The sequence below is a fragment of the Mastigoproctus giganteus genome, chromosome 3, assembly GCF_048544385.1.
Source record: "Mastigoproctus giganteus isolate SK-2022 chromosome 3, ASM4854438v1, whole genome shotgun sequence".
Classification (NCBI taxonomy): domain Eukaryota; kingdom Metazoa; phylum Arthropoda; class Arachnida; order Uropygi; family Thelyphonidae; genus Mastigoproctus; species Mastigoproctus giganteus.
Genome location: NC_143577.1, coordinates 231,443,471 through 231,464,729, shown reverse-complemented (window position 1 = coordinate 231,464,729; position 21,259 = coordinate 231,443,471). Strand labels below are relative to the sequence as shown.

General features: G+C 34.3%; 1 protein-coding gene across 1 annotated transcript in view; it reads right to left on the bottom strand.

The window, feature by feature from the left end:
* Sec13 (nuclear pore and COPII coat complex component secretory 13) overlaps positions 1-21,259 on the bottom strand; it is a 42,075-nt gene that overhangs the window by 12,489 nt on the left and 8,327 nt on the right. Inside the window, exons 3-6 of the mRNA XM_090369697.1 lie at positions 17,251-17,366; positions 13,368-13,519; positions 10,231-10,364; positions 5,212-5,351 (exon numbers count right to left, since the gene is read on the bottom strand). Coding sequence (XP_090225823.1) covers positions 5,212-5,351; positions 10,231-10,364; positions 13,368-13,519; positions 17,251-17,366 — 542 coding nt within the window. The remainder of the gene's footprint in view (positions 1-5,211; positions 5,352-10,230; positions 10,365-13,367; positions 13,520-17,250; positions 17,367-21,259) is intronic.

Genomic DNA, 21,259 nt, shown 5'->3' with positions numbered 1-21,259 from the left:
TTGGCAAAGGATGCAAAGAAAAACAGCAAAGAGTTCTTTACTTATGTAAACTCTAGAAGGAAGGGGATGAATCAGATTGGTCCACTTCATATTGATGGTTCAACTGTTGATGATCCTGCTCAGGTAGCTAACAAACTAAATGAGTATTTTGCATCTACATTCACACATGAGGAGTTATTCAGGGAGGGAAATACCAGAGGTGAATTAAACTCTGACAGCTAGCTAGAAGATTTTGTAATAACTGAGAGCAAAGTGTAGGAGAAAATGAAGATAAACATAAGAAAGACACCTGGGGTGGATCGGATCTATCCGGTTATATTAAAGGAGGCAGCAAAGGAAGTAAGCAAACCCTTAGCCATAATTATGAGAGCTTCCTTGGACTCAGGAGAAGTACCCATGGACTGGAGCTGTACAAATGTGACCCCAATTTACAAAGGAGGATCAAAGGGCGACATAAGTAATTACAGACCTGTTAGTTTAACCTCTGTTCCAGGGAAATTAATGGAGGTACTGGTTAAAGAAGCACTGCAGGATCACCGAGACGAGACTTCAGTTATACCTTGGACACAGCATGGGTTTGTTAAGGGAAAGTCTTGTCTGACCAATTTGATTGGATACTATGATGTGGTCACAAAGGAACTGAATGGAAAAGAATAATTTTGATATCATATACTTGGATCTTAGGAAGGCTTTTGATACTGTTGCACATGGAAGACTGCTACACAAATTGGAGCAGTGTGGCATTGGAGGCAAACTGCTGCTATGGATAAAGGGATGGTTGAGTGGGAGAAGACAGAGTTGGGTTTTATTGGAACATTAGCAAGTAAGGCTATAATGGGAAAGACAGAGAATGGTAATCAATGGACACTGCTCTTCGTGGACTAATATTATTAGTGGAGTCCACCAGGGTTCAGTGTTGGGTCCACTGTTATTTTCTGTATTTATTAATGATATTGATGAGGGTATATCAGGCTTAATGTCCAAGTTTGCAGACGATACGAAGGTCAACAGGGTTGTTAATGACACTACGCTGCTGCAACAGGATCTAGAAAAGTTGAGTAGTTGGGCTGAGAGGTGGCAACTGAAGTTTAACATTGACAAATGTAAAGTACTGCATATGGGTAGCATTAACTCTAGAGTAACGTATCAATTGTGTGGTACTACACTCAGAGTGGTAGAGAAAGAAAAGGACCTGGGGGTAATTGTGCAGTCAGATATGAAGTTTTCTCAGCAGTGTAGACGGTCTGCAAATTATCAATGATATATATAGAGGAATTTTTCTAGCAGGGATGAGGTGATTATCCCTTTGTATAAGGCAATGGTCGGGTCACACATTGAGCACTGTATACAGGTCTGGAGGCCTCTATTTCAAAAGGATGTAGAGCTGCTGGGATGAGTACAGAGAAGGGCAACAAGATTAGTGAAAGGAAAAAAGGGTTGCTCTTACGAAGAAAGAGCTTAAGTTTTGCAAATTACACTGTCTGGAGACTAGGCACCTGTGAGGTTATCTGATTGAGGTGTATAAAGCCTTGAATGATATGAGCATGCTCAATGCTGATGGGATTCTTCCTCTTGCTCAGAATAATCGCCTGAGCGGGCATAAATTCAAATTGAGGAAAGACAGTTGTAGGATAAATGTGCGGAAGTTTGCCTTTAGTCAGCGGGTGGTTAATGATGGAAGCCTCAACAGGCTTCCATCTGTCATAGAAGTTGATAGCTTGAATAGATTCAAGGCAGAACTTGACAAACATTTGGAGTGAGTGGATGGGTGAAATAAGGATTTTTTTTTTTGGCTGATGCTATATAAGCTTGCTTTCTTGCATCATGTCCCTCTGCTAATTTACTGTACATATAAAACAAAGTACACAGCATTGGACAACTTTGTCATAACTTCAGGTAATTCTTGGGATCATTCTGAGTGAAAAATGTTATATCAATGGTCTGATTCTCAACATTTGTGGAACCAGTGGTATTTTAAACATAGTGTCTATGCATACGTATGCAGTAGGCATGGATATTTATGTAAGCCAGCTCAACCAGTGACGTGTGAACTAGCAAACAGATCATGCTCTGTCAGAAAAGAACATGCCATTTATGTCTTCCAGTGAAGAATATGTGGTTATTCTTTTTGTGTATCAGATCTGCACAACAAAGAATACCAGGCTGATGAGTGTTCATTAATGTTCACCAAGGTCTGTGAGAAGGTTGTTCGGCACCAAGTGTCACTGACAGCCAAATGTCCAATAAGAGAGGATGTGTGTGAGGAGGAAAACATGGTTAGATTACAAAAATTGTACAATGCAATAATGTTTCAATTTGATTAATGTAATGTACAATGCAATTTAATCTTTTTCCCAATAAAAAAAAATGTTTTTTCCACTATGATTTTTAGCGTTTCTCACCAACCATTGAAGTAAAAACGAAAACCAAAATCTTAAAAAGCTTTATATTTAAATTTACAATAAATTTACAGTAGATCAAACAAAACAAAATAAGTGTGATTATGAAAATAAAATGTTACTGATAATAAAATACTGAATTAAGATAAGATAAAACAAATGTAGTTTACAGTGAATTTACAAATAAAATGATAATAAAATACTGAATTAAAATACAATAAAATATACTAGATTAAAAGCGCTAAAATAACTGAAGCTTTCAAAGGCTTCTGCCTTCTTCCTCAACAGTTTTTTCAATAGTTTCAATAGTTTTTTACCTAACTCTTTCAAATCCATTTCCACTTCCAACTCCTTCAAATCAATCTACATTTCAAATACTCACAGCTCAGTAATCAATGAGAATCAGAGTTATTAGTGTATAAATCTGTAAAAAATCTGTAGTGTATTTTTTTACACTAATCATATTAAGTGTATTTTTTCACTCAGAATGACCTTAGTTATGACTAAGGTCATTCTGAAGTTATGACAAAGTCAAAGAACATGCTGTATAATCAAGTCAATATATGTGGTAATCAGTGCAGAGTGAGTCTAAAATGGAGATCAACACATCAACAAGGATGCTCCACTGAAAAATATAAAAATAAATTTAGAAGCACTTTTGTATTTAAAGCACCATTATATGACCTCAGGCATACTATATATGTGTATTGCACAGAGCTGACAGAATGTAAAAATTAACAAACAAGAAAAACATTTTTAAAATATCAATTTTAATAAAGTAAGTAAATACTAAACATCCTCTCTGGAGTGCAATGCTATTCAAAAAATGAATATAAGCACAAGTGCACTAGGATGTAATGGCCTTTTTTTTTTTTTTGTGAACGCTTAAATCACGTTAGTTATAACTTTCACTTATGCTTAAGGTCCCCAAATGCATGCGGGTTCATGCAAGTGAATTCCTGGAATATGCATGTGAACTGTGGCAGTGAGTTTCAACAGCGATGGGCTCTGTGGAGTGCATTTCTTTGTGTAATTTTGAAGTTCTGTAAAAATGAATACCTTCACCATAAAACTTTTTAAATAGACTATAAAGTATGAGATATAACCAAAACGATGCCAATTTAATTAATTAATTTAACTACTTTGGTAGATAGCTATGTTAAAATGATGCATTTGTACTAACTATTACATATTAAACTTTTTAAATATTAATGCAGTCTAATTTTGACTTGATTGTCCAAAATTAGACCCCAGAATTTAAAAAAATAAAAAATTAATGCACAAAATCGTGAAAAAAAAAAATAATAAAATAAAGTTCATTGTCGATTTTTTGTTTATAATCAAAGAAGACAGTTGCTTTTTGTTTATTGATGATAAACAAAAAGCAACTATTTTTCTCTACATCAATTTATATATCACACAATTCAGTTTCATCAACTTACAGATTATAATTCCAAGAATTTATTCAATTTTGGCTTTTGTATGCAATTCAAACAATTACTTACACATACAAGTTTTTCTCCTGATTTTCAAAGCTATTTTCTTACTACTATCTATTATAAACTATAATCACAATTAATTGTCAATACAGAAAAGATACAGCAACACCTATATATCTGAAAATTTATAGACAGTCTATACATAAATGGACACATGAAATGGCCTTGAAATGTATATATGTACTACACAGAGCCCATACATCAAAAATATATATGTACACACCCACAGAAGAGTTAATCAAGATGTCATCAACTGACCACCAGTTTTTATGTTTATATGCTAAACTTGTTGGCACTTTTATTTTTCGCTTTCTACAACAGCTAAACAAACTATATCTTATCGCTTATGAACCCTAACAAACTGACCTTTCACCATTACTTCAACATGCTTGCCTCATCACAGAAGCTAAGACTCAGACTCTCCCCCCCCTTTCTCAAGCCAAATGACTGCTCAAGATAAATCAAACTATCAGTCATTATTCCTGTCCAACCTCTGATTTTCTTTCTGTTGTTTCTCTGACTTTTCTCTCAGCTGTTCATAGTGAAATGACACTTGATCAAATACTAATCTATGACTAGCAACAATAACTACACAACATGATGCATCAATGATTACAATCAGAGGTTTATGGCTTGTACAGCTAATCGCTAATCTGAAGCTCCTGAAGAAGACTCTTAACAAAAAAGCCAGATGAAAAAGGCATTTTTATCACCTTGCCTATATACCAGCTTTCCAACATTTCATTATATAATTTTTTTTCCAATTTCGAACCAATGCTTTTTCTCACACAAAATAATGATAACTAAATTCCTATATGGATTAGTATACATTAACCAAAGAAGCACTTCTCTGCCTACTATGGTCTACCAATTAACGTTCGTTGTAAAAATTAATCGTATTACTTAATACTTACATCTCTTTCACAAAGTATTAAGTAATAAGATTAATTTTTACCAAAAATAAGATTATCTTTTCCAAGAGGCTTTTTTTTTTTTACTGACAGCAAAATAACAATGAACCTCCTTAATTTGGAAATTAAAAAATCATCTTAGAGAAAAGTGTAATCTTTTCTGTAAGGTGATTTGCATAACTGTTTCCATTAAAGTGAATAAATTTTATTTTTACTTCAAACTGCTTAATTTCAAGAAATCTCTTAGCATTTCTTTCATAAAACAGAGTGCAAAAGTTAGATTTATTCAAAAATATATGAATACATTTTAATATTCACATTAAAATTTTTTAAAAATATTCAGATTGCCATGATAATCATTTATTGATCTAATAGTGATATTTTCTAAGAAAAAATACTCACGAATATTTCCACATTTTAACTAGATTGTCACATCCTCCAGTGGCAAACCTTTTGACTATTTGTGGTCTTTGAGATCCAGGCTGCTCAAGTGCAGCACCAGGAACTATAGCTGGTGCCCAACTTACAGCATTGCATCCTATCTAAATAAGAAAAAAGATAATAAAATAAATAAAAAATAAACATTATAAAATATATATAGAATAACATTGAGAAGAGAGCACTATTTTTTTAAAAAGTAGCAAATGAACTACAAGGGATGTACAAAATGTAATAACAAGTGTATATAATACGTAATCAACTAGATCACTATCTGTCTTTCTAAATTATCTGCCTTGGAATGCAATGCACTTATCAGTGGCCACTGCTGACCCATGACTGATGCACATCATCCAAACCATTCTTTGCTTCCACAGCCTTTATACATATCTCAGCTGATAGAAATAATCTATCTAAAATTTTTCTTCAATTCCAGAAACATTCATAAGATTCTAAATCTGAACTGCAGGGATGATGTGATTCAATTCTGATGCATTAGTGTGATAAAGGAGAATGTCTGTTGGCTGTTTCTTCGGTTGTTGTCTGATATATTATGGCATTAGGTGTAAAATGTTGACATAGCATGCCTTGACATTGAAATAATGATACAAGATGCTTATTTGGTTGAAAACACTATCTTTACTTTTCTAGAACTTTCTGATGTTTCTAATTTTGATGAAGTCAGAGAACTTGGGAGTTTTCCACTGGCTGCTTTGTTATTTAGTAGTGGAATTGTAAAGAAACATCTGCAGTTCCTCAATGGTAATGGCAGTGACAAAATGCATTGCAATGCATTTCATCACTGTCAAACTGGGAATCCAACAACTGAGCCTTTTGCTTCATTCCTAAGTCAGTCTGTAAAACATTTAATGTGCACTGCCTATCAAAATTAATAATGCTTCAGCAAGCTAATGAACAGCCATTCAACAATTTTTGTGAACAGTAGCAGCTATGTACACCAAACCTTCATTTTGGTTGGATAAAAGTTCTCCTGCTCAATGCTCATCCACTGGATTTCCTACTTTTAAGAAAACATTTTATACAAAGAAAAAACATCAGCATTGTCATGTTTTTTCTCACCATAGGCTTCTTGCATCAGGCAAAATGTTTCTATAGAAGTTTTCCTCAAGTGATTGAACGATTCAATTACATAGTTGATTCTAGTTATACTGAATTGCACCTACAAAACATTTCTGCAGGCAAAATTTATCACAGCTGCACTTAACTCATTTACTCAACTGATGGCAGCAACAATACAAGGTGTGGCTAAAAAGAAATGAGAATATTTTTAAAATAATTTATTATTTTTAAATACAAAAATTTCAACGTTCATCCCTTTCAAAGTACTCCCCAGCTGCACCTATGCAGCACTCCATTTGCAATTTCCAGGATCTAAAACAGCACCAAAAGTCCTCAGAAGATATTGCCTTTAATTTCTGCATTGCATTGTGTCTGCTAAGTCCTCAAATCATTTTCCTTTGAGTTGGATTTTAATTTTTGTGACAGAAAGAAGTCGGTGCACCAGATCTGGAGAATAAGGTGGGTGTTACAATGTTGTGAACTTGTTTTTCATTAAAAACTCTCACTGAAACAGAGGAATGACAAGGTACACTGTCATGGTGAAAAACCATTTGTCTGGCCATAAATTGGGCCATGTCTTTTGAATTTTTTCACCAAGTATTCCAAAATCTCAATGTAGAGTGTCTGGACAAATTCATGATGAAAAACATCACAACAATCAACAAAATTAATCAACACTGACTTCGAGACACTCTTGCTTTCTTTAAACGGAGAGAAGAGGAGTTTGGTACTGCATGCTTTGACGCTTGGTTTGTGGATCATACTGAAACATCCAGGATTCATCTCCTGTTATTACTGAATCCAAAAATTTAATAACAATTCTTTGCTCTAAATTATGATCATTCATTTTTCCACTGAAGGGTTAAAACAATGTTTCACTTAAATAGGCATGGTTCAATCAAAACTTAACCAGTTGCAACAAAACAAAAACTGATCTGTACAGGAAAAAACAAGCTATAGCACAATATGAATGTTGTTGACATGCACAGTAGTAAGGTATTGATAAGCAACAATTCTCATTTAATTTTAGAAATAAATTAGCCACACCTTTTAGGTGTGGCTAATTTATTTCATATTGATTTAAATTTATTTTATAAATTTAAATCAAGTCACAAAGGACGTTAGGCAGGCAAAGGCAGATTATGAGAAATCTTTGGCAAAGGATGCAAAGAAAAACAGCAAATGATCCTGCTCAGGTAGCTAGCAAACTGAATGAGTATTTTGCATCTACATTTACATATGGAGTTATTCAGGGAGGAGAATGCCAGAGGTGTATTAAACTCTGGCAGTGAGCTAAATGATTTTGTAATAAATGAGAGCAAAGTGGGGCAGAAACTATTGAAGATAAACATAAGAAAGGCACCTGGCATAGATCATATCCATCCAGTTATATTAAAGGAGGCAGCAAAGGAAGTAAGCAAACCCTTAGTCATAATTATGAGAGCTTCCTTGGACTCAGGGGAGGTACCCATGGACTGGAGATGTGCAAATGTGGCCCCAATTCACAAAGGAGGATCAAAGGGTGACAACTAATTACAGGTCTGTTAGTTTAACTTCTGTTCCAGGGAAATAAATGGAGGCATTGGTCAAAGAAGCACTGCAGGATCATCTAGACAACACTTCAGTTATATCTTGGACACAGCATGGGTTTGTTAAGGGGAAGTCTGACCAATTTGATTGGATACTATGATGTGGTCACAAAGGAACTGGATGAAAAAAATAATTTTGATATCATATACTTGGATTTTAGGAAACCCTTTTGATACTGTGGCACATGGAAGACTATTATACAAATTGGAGCAGTAAGGCATTAAGGGCAAGTTGTTACAATGGATAAAAGGATGGTTGAAGGGAAAAGACAGCGTAATCAATGGACACTACTCTTTGTGGACTAATGTTTTTAGTGGAGTCCCCCCAGGGTTCAGTTTTGGGTCCATTGTTGTTTTCTGTATTTATTAATAATATTGATGATGGTATATCAGGCTTAATGTTTAAGTCTGCTGACAATATGAATGTTAGCAGGGTTGTTAATGACACTAATGACAGTACACTACTGCAACTGGTCTAGAAAAGTTGGGTAGATGGACTGAGTGGTGGCAACTGAAGTTTAACATTGAAAAATGTAAAGTACTGCATATGGGTAGCAGTAACCCCAGAGTAACGCATGAATTGTGTGGTACGACACTCAGAGTGGTAGAGAATTAAAATTACCTGGGGGTAATCGTGCAGTCAGATATGAAGTTTTCTGAGCAGTGTAGATCATTTGCAAGAGTAGCTCATGGTCTTGTCAATGATATACAAGAATTTTTGTAGCAGGGATAAGGAGATGATTATCCCCTTGTATAAGGCAATGTCAGGCCAGACATTGAGTACTGTATACAGGTCTGGAGGCCTCTATTTAGGAAGGATGTAGAGCTGCTGGGACAAATACAGAGAAGGACAACAAGATTAGTGAATGGAACAAAGGGTTGCTCTTACAAAGAAAGGCTCAAGTTTTCCAAATTACAGTGTCTGGAGACTAGGCACCTGCAAGGTGGAGGTGTATAAAGCCTTGAATGGTTTGAGCAAGCTCAATGCTGATGGGATTCTTCCTCTTGCTGAGATTAATTGCATAAATTCAAATTGAGGAAAGATAATTGTAGAATAGATGTGTAGATATTTGCCTTTAGCCAGTGGGTGGTTGATTCTGGAACAAAACTTCCATCTGTTGATGTAGATGTGGATTGCTTAAATAAATTCAAGGCAGAACTAGACAAACATTTGGAGTGAAATGTTTTTTTTTTTTTTTTTTTTGTTTTTATTTGGCTGATGCTGTATAATTTTGCTTTCTTGCATCATATGCCTCTACTAATGCTAATATCCAGGTTCTGACATCAATATAGAACAAGTGGAGTTGAGATTCATCACCTAGGCAACTTTTTTTCATTTTCCAAATGCCTAGTGATGATTTTCCTGCACCCACTGTACATAAATGTTTGTTTCTGAATAACAAGAATGGAACCTGGTAAGATGGACTGCTGCTATATCACATATGCAATACGGCTTGATGCACCATGTTCCGATACACACCTCTTCACAACCTTGTTGTAATGCATCATCAATTGACTGGCTATAACAAATCCATCAGACTGTATGATTCTCTTCACCATTCTTTTAGTCTCTCACATAAACAAGGCCACAGAGCTGCCACTGGCTAGATGGTTTCAGGTTAGCAGCTGATGCATGAAAAACCCAGCACAATGGCAGTGTCCTTGATACTTGTAATGTCACATCTTGTGTAAACCATACTATACCAGTCAGTTAGGCTGTGCTGCTGACCCATTCTCTCGCTGGATTGCACACATTATTGCTTGGTATCTGACTACTTGCTTTACACAGCCTGGTATAGAAATGTGACTGTCTCTGACTAAGTAATCAATTCTTTGGATGATGGGAGTGAGTTAGTTGAACTCAATCCCATCTTTTACTGCTAGTTGGTCACTCGACACATTGTGAAGAGGATATTATGTAGATGCTTATTAAAGAATATGAAAATGAGGGAAACAATATTTTAAATGATACAATCCCACCTAGCAATAACAACAATAGATTATTTATGATGTTTAGGCTTCTGAATTCTTGCTATGTCATATCTTCAGGCCAAAATATGGGAAACTCCACCCAGCTCCTCTCTCAGTGAGCACTAGAAATTTCACTGGCCTGAAGAAAAGATTCATCAAGAATTTAGAGACATTTAGAAACCAGCATAAGCATTTTAGGTTTTTACTCCTAGCTGTGGCAATTACCACTTAGAAGTCCTAAGAACAACAAACCAAAATAACATTCATTTCATGCACATTAGCATTTCCTTAATTTTTTTTTAATTTCAGCAAATTTTAAAAGTCATGCAGTAAAGCAACTTACTGTATGGGCATTATTCAGTTTTTTTGTGTCCCAACTGCCATCTCCAGAACTACTAATTACAGACACAGCACCATCTGAACTTCCACATGCCAACATTAGACCGAATTCTTGAGGTGCCCAAGATAATGAGTTTACTGCTTAGAAGAAATCAAAACTTCATGAAGAAAATGATTAAGGAAACTAATAATTATAATCTTTACTAATTGCTATCATTTATAAAGAACAATCAAATTAATAACAGTTATCTGTTAAACCTTTTCTTGAATGAGTTGACAAAAATATGGCTGCGTTTACAGCACTAAGTTTTTTGCTGCAAGCTGGCTCTGTAAAGTGAAATTTATTGTGGAATGTTTAAAAAAAATTTTAAAAATGAAAACTTTATAAATACCACAAATGCTTTCAAATATTAATCTACTCTTATTTTGACTTGACTGTACAAGAGTAGAATGAAATCACTGGCAAAAGTCAAGTAAGAATTAAAAAAAAATTGTTAAACAGCTGTAATAAAATTTTCCAAAATTTCAGTTGATTATTTGGGGGGGGGGGGGGGGGGGAATAAATGCAGTAACATCCTCTTATTTAGTTATTTGTCAGTTAATTCAATTTCATCAACTTCTGGCTTTTTTAAACCCAAATTGGAAAATTAATTTTCTAAAAAAATTTCAGTTATTTTTTAATAAAGTAGTATCCTCTATTTATTTGTCACTTAATTCAATTTCATCAGCTTCTAGATCCGAATTCCATAGAATTTTGGCTTTTTTTAAAACCCATAATGGACAACAATGGTTGTTCAACAACAGTTGATCTAATTTGATTTTCAAAGTTATTTTGGTGCTACCATCTTAAAACTGCCTACTACTAGGTGGAAATGCACATAAGAGACACTAGTACATACTGAAAGATTTAAAAATAATTTTTACATTAATTTTTTGTAAATAAATCAAACAAAATTGTTTGATTTGTTTATGAAATGACCTTAGAAAACAAATTTACATATGTACACTCCAAAGCCTATAAAAAAACAAATGTATCTATGCCAAAACGGATGCTTATGATAAGAATAATTGACATCTCTGCAGACAAACAGGTCAGCAAACCAAGATGTCTTATTATTTGTCAACGGAGGGGGTGGAGGAGAGAGAAACTAATGTTTACAGATAATGGCTGGAATTTGTGGGTTGGTCACTCACCTAGTAGTAAGACACTTCTAATTTTGCTGGACAACCGTTCTTTACATCAACATATCAGAATACTTCTTTCCCTTGTGGTATAAAGGAAAAGAAATACCGTGTACCCCACTTATTGTGGTCATATATATTGTTATCATTCGCGTAATGTTATCACTTTTATGACGTCCCAATCAGACATGCACTAACACATATAAAAACCGAACATTTCTTGTAATCAGCAAGTTTTCCCTTATTGCAGTTTATGCATGTGCAGTGAAAGTAATTATGTAACATCCTGATTTGTTCTTGAACTCTGATATGCTGTGTGTCCAGTAATTGATGTTGCTCTGTATGGTTCATGTGGTTGTCGGTGTTGCTACTCCGTGAAGAACAATAACAACGAATTCTTTATGTTAACGGTAAAAGTACTATAACTGTGCTACTACCAATCTGACTGTTTTATAGTAGAGCATTAGCCATTTTCTAATTCTTGATTTTAATATTTTCTTTATTTGTTTTTAATGGTTTGTACGGATTTCCATAAATATTATGATAGTTTTGTTATCAGTGATGACTTCAAAAAACTCTCTTGAAAAAATATTGGATAGTTAAAATAAAATATTTTATACTGCTTGATTTCAATGTTTTTTTTCCCACTTCACACCTTTTTATGTACACATTTTCACCCTGCATCATTAAATAACATTAACAGCTGCATTCTTGTTTCATCACTTATTGTTATCAATTAAGCAGTGTGCACTGTATTCTGAATGTTCTGTTATCAGTAAAGATTCATCAGATATTAGCAATCTCCAAATAAAGAAATCACTGAAAAAGAGTACTCACAGTGTATCGATGAGGGACCTATCTAAAGAAATAACTACTATTAAAGGAAAGGGAAAGAGTTTTTGTTTTTTGTAATGGGGATTACAATGGTCTTAAACATCTTTTAAGTTTGTTTCACAGTGGGACCAAATGATAATTTCAACAAATATAACTGCTAAATGTTCAAGAAAGTTATTCTAAAAGCTACCATGCTTTTTATACCAATGAAAAAATATTGTTTGAGGCACAGAACAAAATGGATGTCAAAATGACTGATGACCTTTCTGGCAGAGAGACACAAGGGAGAAAGGCACATGGGATGATTATAAATTATCAGGGGATCCTCACCCCTACAGTAAACAAATTAGTTTACAATAAAGTCACTCAGAGGATTAGACATGCCAATGGAGTCTTAAGTAATACTGCAAAGAACAGAATCAAGGAATTCTTTATGATAATGGTAAAAGGTAAGGCATTAACCATATTAGTCCACTTAAATTTCTTTCATCTAAATGTGGATGCAAAAGAAATATTTTGAATCCACATTTACACATGAGGAAGTTTTTAAACTCAAAGATACCACTGGTCTGGCTAAAACCATTTAGGATTTAAATAATAAGAATGTAAGACAAGAAACTTCCATACAGTTACAATCTGATTTGTAGTTAACCATGACAATGTCCCAGGCAAACATTGAGCAGGCATGTGAAAATAAGCAATACGCATGATATTAGTTAGATTTGTTTATGTTTCTTATTATTGAAAACATAGTTTTCTTGCAAGCATCAAGTGGTTTTAGTGTTTGAGCAATTTTTGATCATAGTGCACCAGTTCACATGGCATGTTGATTTATATTGTGTATTGTAATGGGGATTAACAATGTTCTGTGTATCATGTCTGCATTATATTCTGTATGTGGGCTGATTTGTGCACTGAATTGGTTGTTTTTTAATAATAAGGAAATAAATCCCACTGCCTCTGCTAGGAGAAAAACTAAGTTCTATTTTACATACATACATTTTTGTTTTCAAACATACGTAGCAATATGCGGACCAGTACAATTCAGAAAGAGAGCAAGGAAATAAAGTAAAGAAATGATTCCATAACAAGTATCATATCACAAGTACATAACAAGCAACAAACCTGAAGAGTCGTGATCACTATATTCATATATCTTATCCCAATTTCCACCTGTTTCCTTCCACAAGATTACTTTCCTATCATAAGAGCATGAAGCTAACAAATTCCCAAACATTGGATGAGCCCATGCTACTTGCCATACTGGACCTCCATGTCTATTAAAAAAAAAAAAAAAGAAAAAGAAACAAAATGAATGTTTATTTTAGAAAACATCAGTTATATATTTCTAAAAAATAGTAATCCATAAGAAGAAACATGATTCATTCATTACTTATTGAATGTATGTTACAAAATAAAATAGCTTACAATGTTCAGTAAAGAAGATATAGTTTTGGAAAAACAAATATTTTTCCAACACTATTTTATATACAGTGGATTCCGGTTATTTGGGCCACCGGTTAATCGGGGCGGCCATTTATTTGGGGCAAATCTTAAAAAACAGAACCCAATCGATAAAATAGCCAGGGTTTACTTCGCTTAATTGGGACAACATGCCGTTTAATCGGGGCAGGAAACCACAGCACTGGAGAACACCATACGATTGTCTCCGACCGTACCACGTGGTTCGGTCCGATTTCTGGAGGTCACAACCATAAAACAATTAGCAGTCACCTGTTTATTGGGCTTTTCTGTTAGCGCAATCTATCATAAATGGATAGTAAACTCGATCTTACTGAATTTGCGATAATACCGAAAGCTGGAATTCTGTGGATTATTATGGTGAAATGTGTTTACACTTCCATGAAATCTTCAATCATATAAAAAAATTAATTTTCATAATCTTCTCTTCATTCCTATTTTTAAAGATTCGTAACTTGTTACTCCATTCTGACTTGCGCGTATCGTGTTACTTGCAATTTGTGTGTGCCATGTTCTTTGTTATTGATTGCTTATCTTTTTAATGTTTTAAATTTTAACCCCCACCCACAAATGTCAGTGAACAAAAATGTCAACTAGTTATTATGTACATATTACAGTGCATATTAATTATTCCGATTATCACATATATTCTTCCGATTTTCACGTATCATTTAATTGGTAAGGTAATAAAGGGTAAATTTGTGCTTAATATATCTTTACTTTTATAGCTTGTGGATAATATTCCTCCTATTTTCGCTAATTAGAATCGCTGTTTAATAGAACTAAAATTCAATTCACACACGTGATCACAATGATCGGCACTTACTACACATCGTATAGTGAACGGTACTTTACTTAGGTGACTCCATCGTAACGTGATTTGATTGTATAGTGAACCAATTGTAATTTTAACTTTTTTTTACGTGAAACTTCGGATAATTGGGGCAGCCACTTAATCGGGCAAATGCACCAGTCCCGATGTGTCCCAATTAACAGGAATCGACTGAATTATATGAAACTATATTTAAATTCTACATTAAAAATAAACAAATAACCACAAGTCAGTAGAAATGCATACAAAAATTGGTGACTAACCATAAATATATTAATAAACAAGATAATAAATTACATTGAAAGGTAATAAACTATCACCTGAAACTATAACCCTTGTAGTATACAAACTATACATATTTTGAAAAATATAAAATGAGGGACAGAATAAATCTGTATAAAATTTTAAGATTTAGGCTAGTATTGGCAGGGAAATTTAAAAAAAAATATTTTTCCTTAACAAGACAAAATTCATTATTGCATTTCTTTTAATTCTTTGAATTAATAAAGCTGAGATATGAATTCCTTGAATTTGTATCTTAGGTTTTCTGTAAGTTATATTTCACATTATTATTAAATGCTATTCACAGTGATGCAGTTTGAAAAGCATGCTGCTGTACAACCAGAGGTCAAAGCATTACAAATCCTATGAGCATGGATGCTTATGAACATTTGCCAGACAACCATAGCCATGTGATCAGCATGCTAGTAGAGGATTATACATGCTATCTTTGTTTGAATCCATGTGACTCACAAAATACAATAATATCCTTGTAATCTCTCATCTTGTACAATTTGTGTCAATGCTTAATGCAAGTTGCATTCTAAAAAAAAATAAAAATAACAATAAACAAGGAATGATTAGAAAATTTTTGAGAACCGGGAGAAAGAAATTACGAATTATGGAAAGTGTGCATGTCAGGAAACAAAATAAAAAAAAATAAAAAAAGTGCGTATGTATATATATTTTATTATTATTATTATTTTTTTTTTTTTACCTAAAAGAGATGCTTTATAAAAATTCTTCCTCATCATCACATACTTCCCTTTCTTTGTCATTAAACTCTCACACTCTTACGCTTTGGGGTGCTCTTACCAAGGTAGAGCTTCAGTTCTGCAAATTGCAGCAACTGGAAACCAGGCACCTGTGAGATCTGATCAAGGTGTTTAAAACCTTGAATGGATTGAGTAAGCTCAATGTTGATGGGATTTTTCCTCTTGCTCAGACTACACACACAAGGGGTCATAAATTCAAACTGAGGAAGAATGGTTGCAGAATAAATGTGCAGAAGTTTGCCTTTAGCCAGAACAAACTTCCATCTGTTGCTGTGGAAGTAGATAGCTTGAATAAATTCAAGGAAGAACTACACAAACTACTGGAGATGATGGATAGGTGAAATGGGATTTTTTTTTTTTGGCTGTATAAGCTTGTATTCTTGCATAATTTGCTACTACTAATACGAACTCTACTGGACTGCATCAACTGTGTCATGGTTTTTACTATGATTTTCAATATATAGAAATGATACACAAAGTTGTTAAGTGCAAACTCTCCATTCATGTGCATTGACTATTGTAAAATACACAGCTTTTCTTCAACAGAAAGAGTAATTATTTTAGTACTAAGTTCCCATGTCCACTCTGTGTGTACGTAATACATACACAGATGCACCAGTGGCTAATTCCTCTGTCCTTATAATAAATAGCATGGATAATGAAGGAAAATGAAACATGCATATATAAGTGAAAAAATTTAAATCAACCAATCAGAAGGATGTAATTCATTATTTATTCCTGGCAAAAGTGATGATTTCTGTTACCAACATCACAATAGTGAAGCTATACTAAGAATGCTTTTGCTTTGTGTTGATAATATATCTGCTTTTAAAATTATTTGCATCTACTTTAAAAATATAAAATTGCAAAATTTAGACATTTGACTCCTCCATGTTCCTTTAATTGATTTTAAATGATTTTAGTGAAATGTCTTAAACCTATTTCCTACCAACAAATATTGATGATTCAGATCCAACTCTGGGTGTCCATTATCAAAACAAAGTTGGACCCAATATGTCAACAAGGAATGCAATATTATTAATATATTAAACATGACCACTGGCAAGAATAAGATTTAATATTTTCTACTACTGAGACTCAATAAGCTACTTATAAAATTGCATAAAAAAGTCAACTGTATGATTTTTAAAATTTTGAATATCATTTGCATTATTTTCTTGTAGATTATTTATTTGTATATTTTAGAGGAATTATTTATTAGAGTTTATTAGTAACTATTCTTCTAGGAGATGAATATGATACTCCTGTTGCTTTACTTATCTCTTTTAATAAAGCATCTCTCTCTTCTTCAGATATTAAAAATTCATAGCAAATGCTCCAGCCAGGCTATTTAGTGATTTCCTTAACTAAATGAACAGCTGATATCTTGCAATGCAGGAACTGCTAGTAATATGACCACTACAATTAACAAGTACATTCATTATGCATGTGCAATTTTCTTTCATCTTTCATGCTATCTACTATAGGTACTAAAATTTAGAAAATATTTTCATGACTCATTCAAGACCAAGGCCAAATTTTCCAAAATTATTGCCAATCATTAAATTTTGAGAAAGTTCAATAAAATACTGGAAAAAATAATTAAACAGATTAAAATAAAGTAACAAATTATACTCACCCTCTTAAATCTGCAACCAAATTCTGTGTACCATTTCTAACATCAAAAATTTTGACAGATCTATCAGATGAACATGTGGCAAGCCTAGTACCATAATAGTCCATTTGGGCATCATGCTAGAATAAATGAATCTGGTGAATGGTTTTAGAGATGAGTACAAAATAAAAATATGCAATTACTGAACCTCCCTTCTCTCAAATTAATGTATATGTATAAGATGTATACCAGAAACTTAAAATAAGTGAAGAAATCATCAAAGAAATATTTACAGAAATATTTAAAGACATATGTATTGAATATTTCTCAAGAGGTTTATTTTCTTTCAGTTCACTGCACCAATTCCTTTTTAAATAGAACTTGAAATAGTTCACTATTTTTTTAAGAACTTTCCAAGCATTGTGTTCTAGATTATACTATCAGGCTCTGTTCATCAGTTCATGTTCATTTGTCTTTCCGTTAATTAGTGTTAAGCCATTAACATTTTTGCTATTTTAAATGTGATTTCACAGTCTAATCTAAAAGATACCAGTTGCTGTTATTTGCAATTTACTCTGTAACTGAATATACTGCATTTTATGACTAGAATAGTTGGTTCCTCTCTCAGAGGTAGATGATTACTTTTACAAGTGTCCTGTGTGAAATTAGCACTTCACTGATATATTTTTTTTATCGCATCTCTAGTTGAAATGAGGTAGGAGACTTGCAAAATATGCTCTGTAAGTGAATAATAAAAATAGTTTTTTCATGCACAATGCACGGTTAACTTTATATTTTGTGCATTAATACAAAATTAAAATATAATTTTGTGAATGAGTAATCTGCTTTAGTATATTCATTTATAACTAAAATATCCAAACATTTCAGCAAGATCTTTCACTGAAGAAGGCCTCCGTAGCCAAGTGAAGCCAAGCTCCCGCTCAGGAGCGGGAGTGCAGTAGCACACGCTCTTTGAGTAGACCGGGATTCAAGCCCCTGACTGCTAAATATGGTCAATCTGCTAACCCGCACTGGACCAGCGTGGCAGATTTATGGTCTATTTCCCTCTGCATGAATTGTTGAGGCTTCCATCCTGCAGTGGGTTGCTAATGGCTGCAGTTTACTTTTACTTTTTTTTTTTTTTTTTTTTTACTTTCACTGAAGATGGATAATGTAAATGGCAAAAAGGAGGCTTGCCAAATTCTTTTGCCAAGCCTCCTTTTTTCATGCCAAAACCTACAACCTCTTTTTTTCTAAGCAAGTAAAAGTTTTAAGTAAATGCATTTCTTTCCTTATTGGCCATATTTATGATTTGAAGTGCACTCAACACAGTGGAGAGGATTTACAGAAAAAAACTGATAAACAAACTGATGTTATTTGTTCAAGAAATAATTCATGTGATATTTTTGTTAAAATGGTATTTGTTATAATAGAATTCTACTATTATATTTATATTAAGGGGCTTAGAGGGGAACAGGCATTCTGTGTGTTATCAGACACTCAGTCTAAAACACTGATGGATCCAATATCTTTCTATTTCAGAAGATTTAGAAGTCCGGTTGGCCTGCCTCCCTAAAATCCACTTGTGCACACCTTCTCGATGTTAAGCCCTATTATGTCACTTAGGTGGCAACGAACATGTAGAGTGGTTCTCTTCAAGATGCCTGGTCAGCGTGAAGAGGAAAAGACCAAACCCTCCAGCACATGATAGCACAAATGGCCCTCAGTCTCCAGTGGCTTTCACTCCCCCCTCTTATGGCAGTGAGAGGATCAGAGTGGAAGCAGAGGGTGCTAAGAATCTCTGGGTATGATCAGGCTGCCATGCACGGAAAGTGAACTTGGCCTGTTACAACGTAAGATCGCTCATCGGTGAAGACAGGATGCTAGAGCTGGAAAAGGAATTAGAAAATGTAAATTGGAATATCATCGGTTTGGCTGAAACAAGAAGAAATGAATCACCTATAAGTTTATCGAGTGGAAATCTGCTGTACACCAATGGAAACAGTGAAAGGAGTGAAGGTGGAGTTGGCTTTTTAGTCCATAAAGATATAAAAAACAACATTTTGGAATTCAAAAGTACATCACCAAGGGTGTCAAGACTACTACTCAGAATTTCTAAGATTTATTGTTGTTGTTTGGTTTTTAGGAGCATTAGCAACTAAGGCCAAATTGCTCCGGGGATATGCGGTGGTCATTCCCTGACCTTTCCGCATCCTCCATATTTGGTGGCTCACGGGCTCGAACCCCGGTCTAATCAAGAAGCGTGTGCTACGCACTGCTGCTCCTGCCCACCTGGCTACGGAGGCGCCCTGATTTCTAAGAGGTATAAGCTAAAGGTTATAATGATTTATGCACCAACATCGAGCCATGATGATGAAGAGGTTGAAGAAATGTACACCGAAATTAAGTCTTCTAGATGAACAGAAAACTCACTACACTATCATTATGGGGGACTTCAATGCTAAGGTTGGAAAGAGACAAAACAGTGCAGAAAGGGGAACTATAGGAAATTTTGGAATTGGTGAAAGACTTATGGAATTTACAGAATCTAGAGGAATGTCAGTAATGAACACTTTTTTCAAGAAAAGGGTGAACAGAAAGTGGACATGGAAGAGCCCAAATGGATTAACAACTAATGAAATAGACTTCGTCCTCACTAACAGAAGATATATTGTGAATGATGTTACTGTCCTGAACAAGGTAAATGTTGGAAGTGATCACAGAATGGTAAGATGCACACTTGATATAGATGTAAGAAAAGAAAGGAAAAAACTGACTCGACTAAATAATACAAAGGTCTTTGAGATAACAGAGGAGGAGAAAAAGCAGTATGTACTGGAACTTAAGAACAAGTTTGAGCTTCTGCAGACTGCTCAGGACCAAGATATCAACGAGGAATACTACAACTTTCTGAAAGTGATAAAGCCCAAGAAACCTATAGGTAAAAAGAAATCCAAAGAAGAAAAAAAAATCAGTCAAGAAACACTTGTCATGATGAACTGAAGACGACAAATGAACAGCAAGAAAAACACTGACAGGGAGAAAATTGAGTATACTGAGTTATGCAAAGCCATTAGAAAGAGACTCAGAGAGGACATAAGAAAATTTAACTCAAGAAAAGTAGAAAATGCATTAAGGAAAAACAAAGGATTTAAATCAGCAGTCATGAGCAGTAATACAGAAAGACAAATGATACTGAAACTTAAGAATAGCGATGGTGTACGTATGAATAGCAGAGAAGGCATAATTCAAATAGCAGAAGACTACTATAAAGAGTTATACAAGGAACGAGGGAATGATGCCAGCAGTGGGGAAGATGGATCGCAAATTAGTAACACATACAACATACCTGATATCCCTGATGAGGTAGAACATGCGTTGAAAAAAATGAAGAATCAGAAAGCTCCGTGGGAAGATGAAGTTACCGTAGAGTTGTTAAAATTGGGAGGAAGAGACATAACACAAAAACTGGCAAGACTCTTCACAAAATGCATTAGAAAAGGTGTGGCACCTAAGGAGTGGAATAATGCAATCATAGTTTTACTGCATAAGAAAGGAGATAAATCAGAAAATGGAAATTATAGACCAATTAGCTTGTTATCCCACATCTACAAGTTGTTCACAAGGGTCATTACTAACAGATTAGAAAGAATACTTGATGAGAATCAACCGAAAGAGCAAGCTGACTTTAGGACAGGATTCTCAACTATGGATCACCTTCACGTAATGTCACAGCTGATGGAGAAAGCAAATAAATATAAAACACCATTATGCCTGGCATTTGACTCCATACAGCATAAGGCAATGTTTCGGGCACTGGAAAGACAAGGCATAGATACCCCATATATTATGATTTTGAAGAAAATATATGAGAATGCTACCTCCTTTATCAGACTAGACAGACTAATAAATTTAAAATTGAGAAAGGAGTTCGACAAGGAGACACAATATCTCCGAAGTTGTTTACTGCTGCCCTTGAGGAAGCTTTCAGAAGATTAGACTGGTCGCAGAAAGGAGTCATTGTGGAATGGAG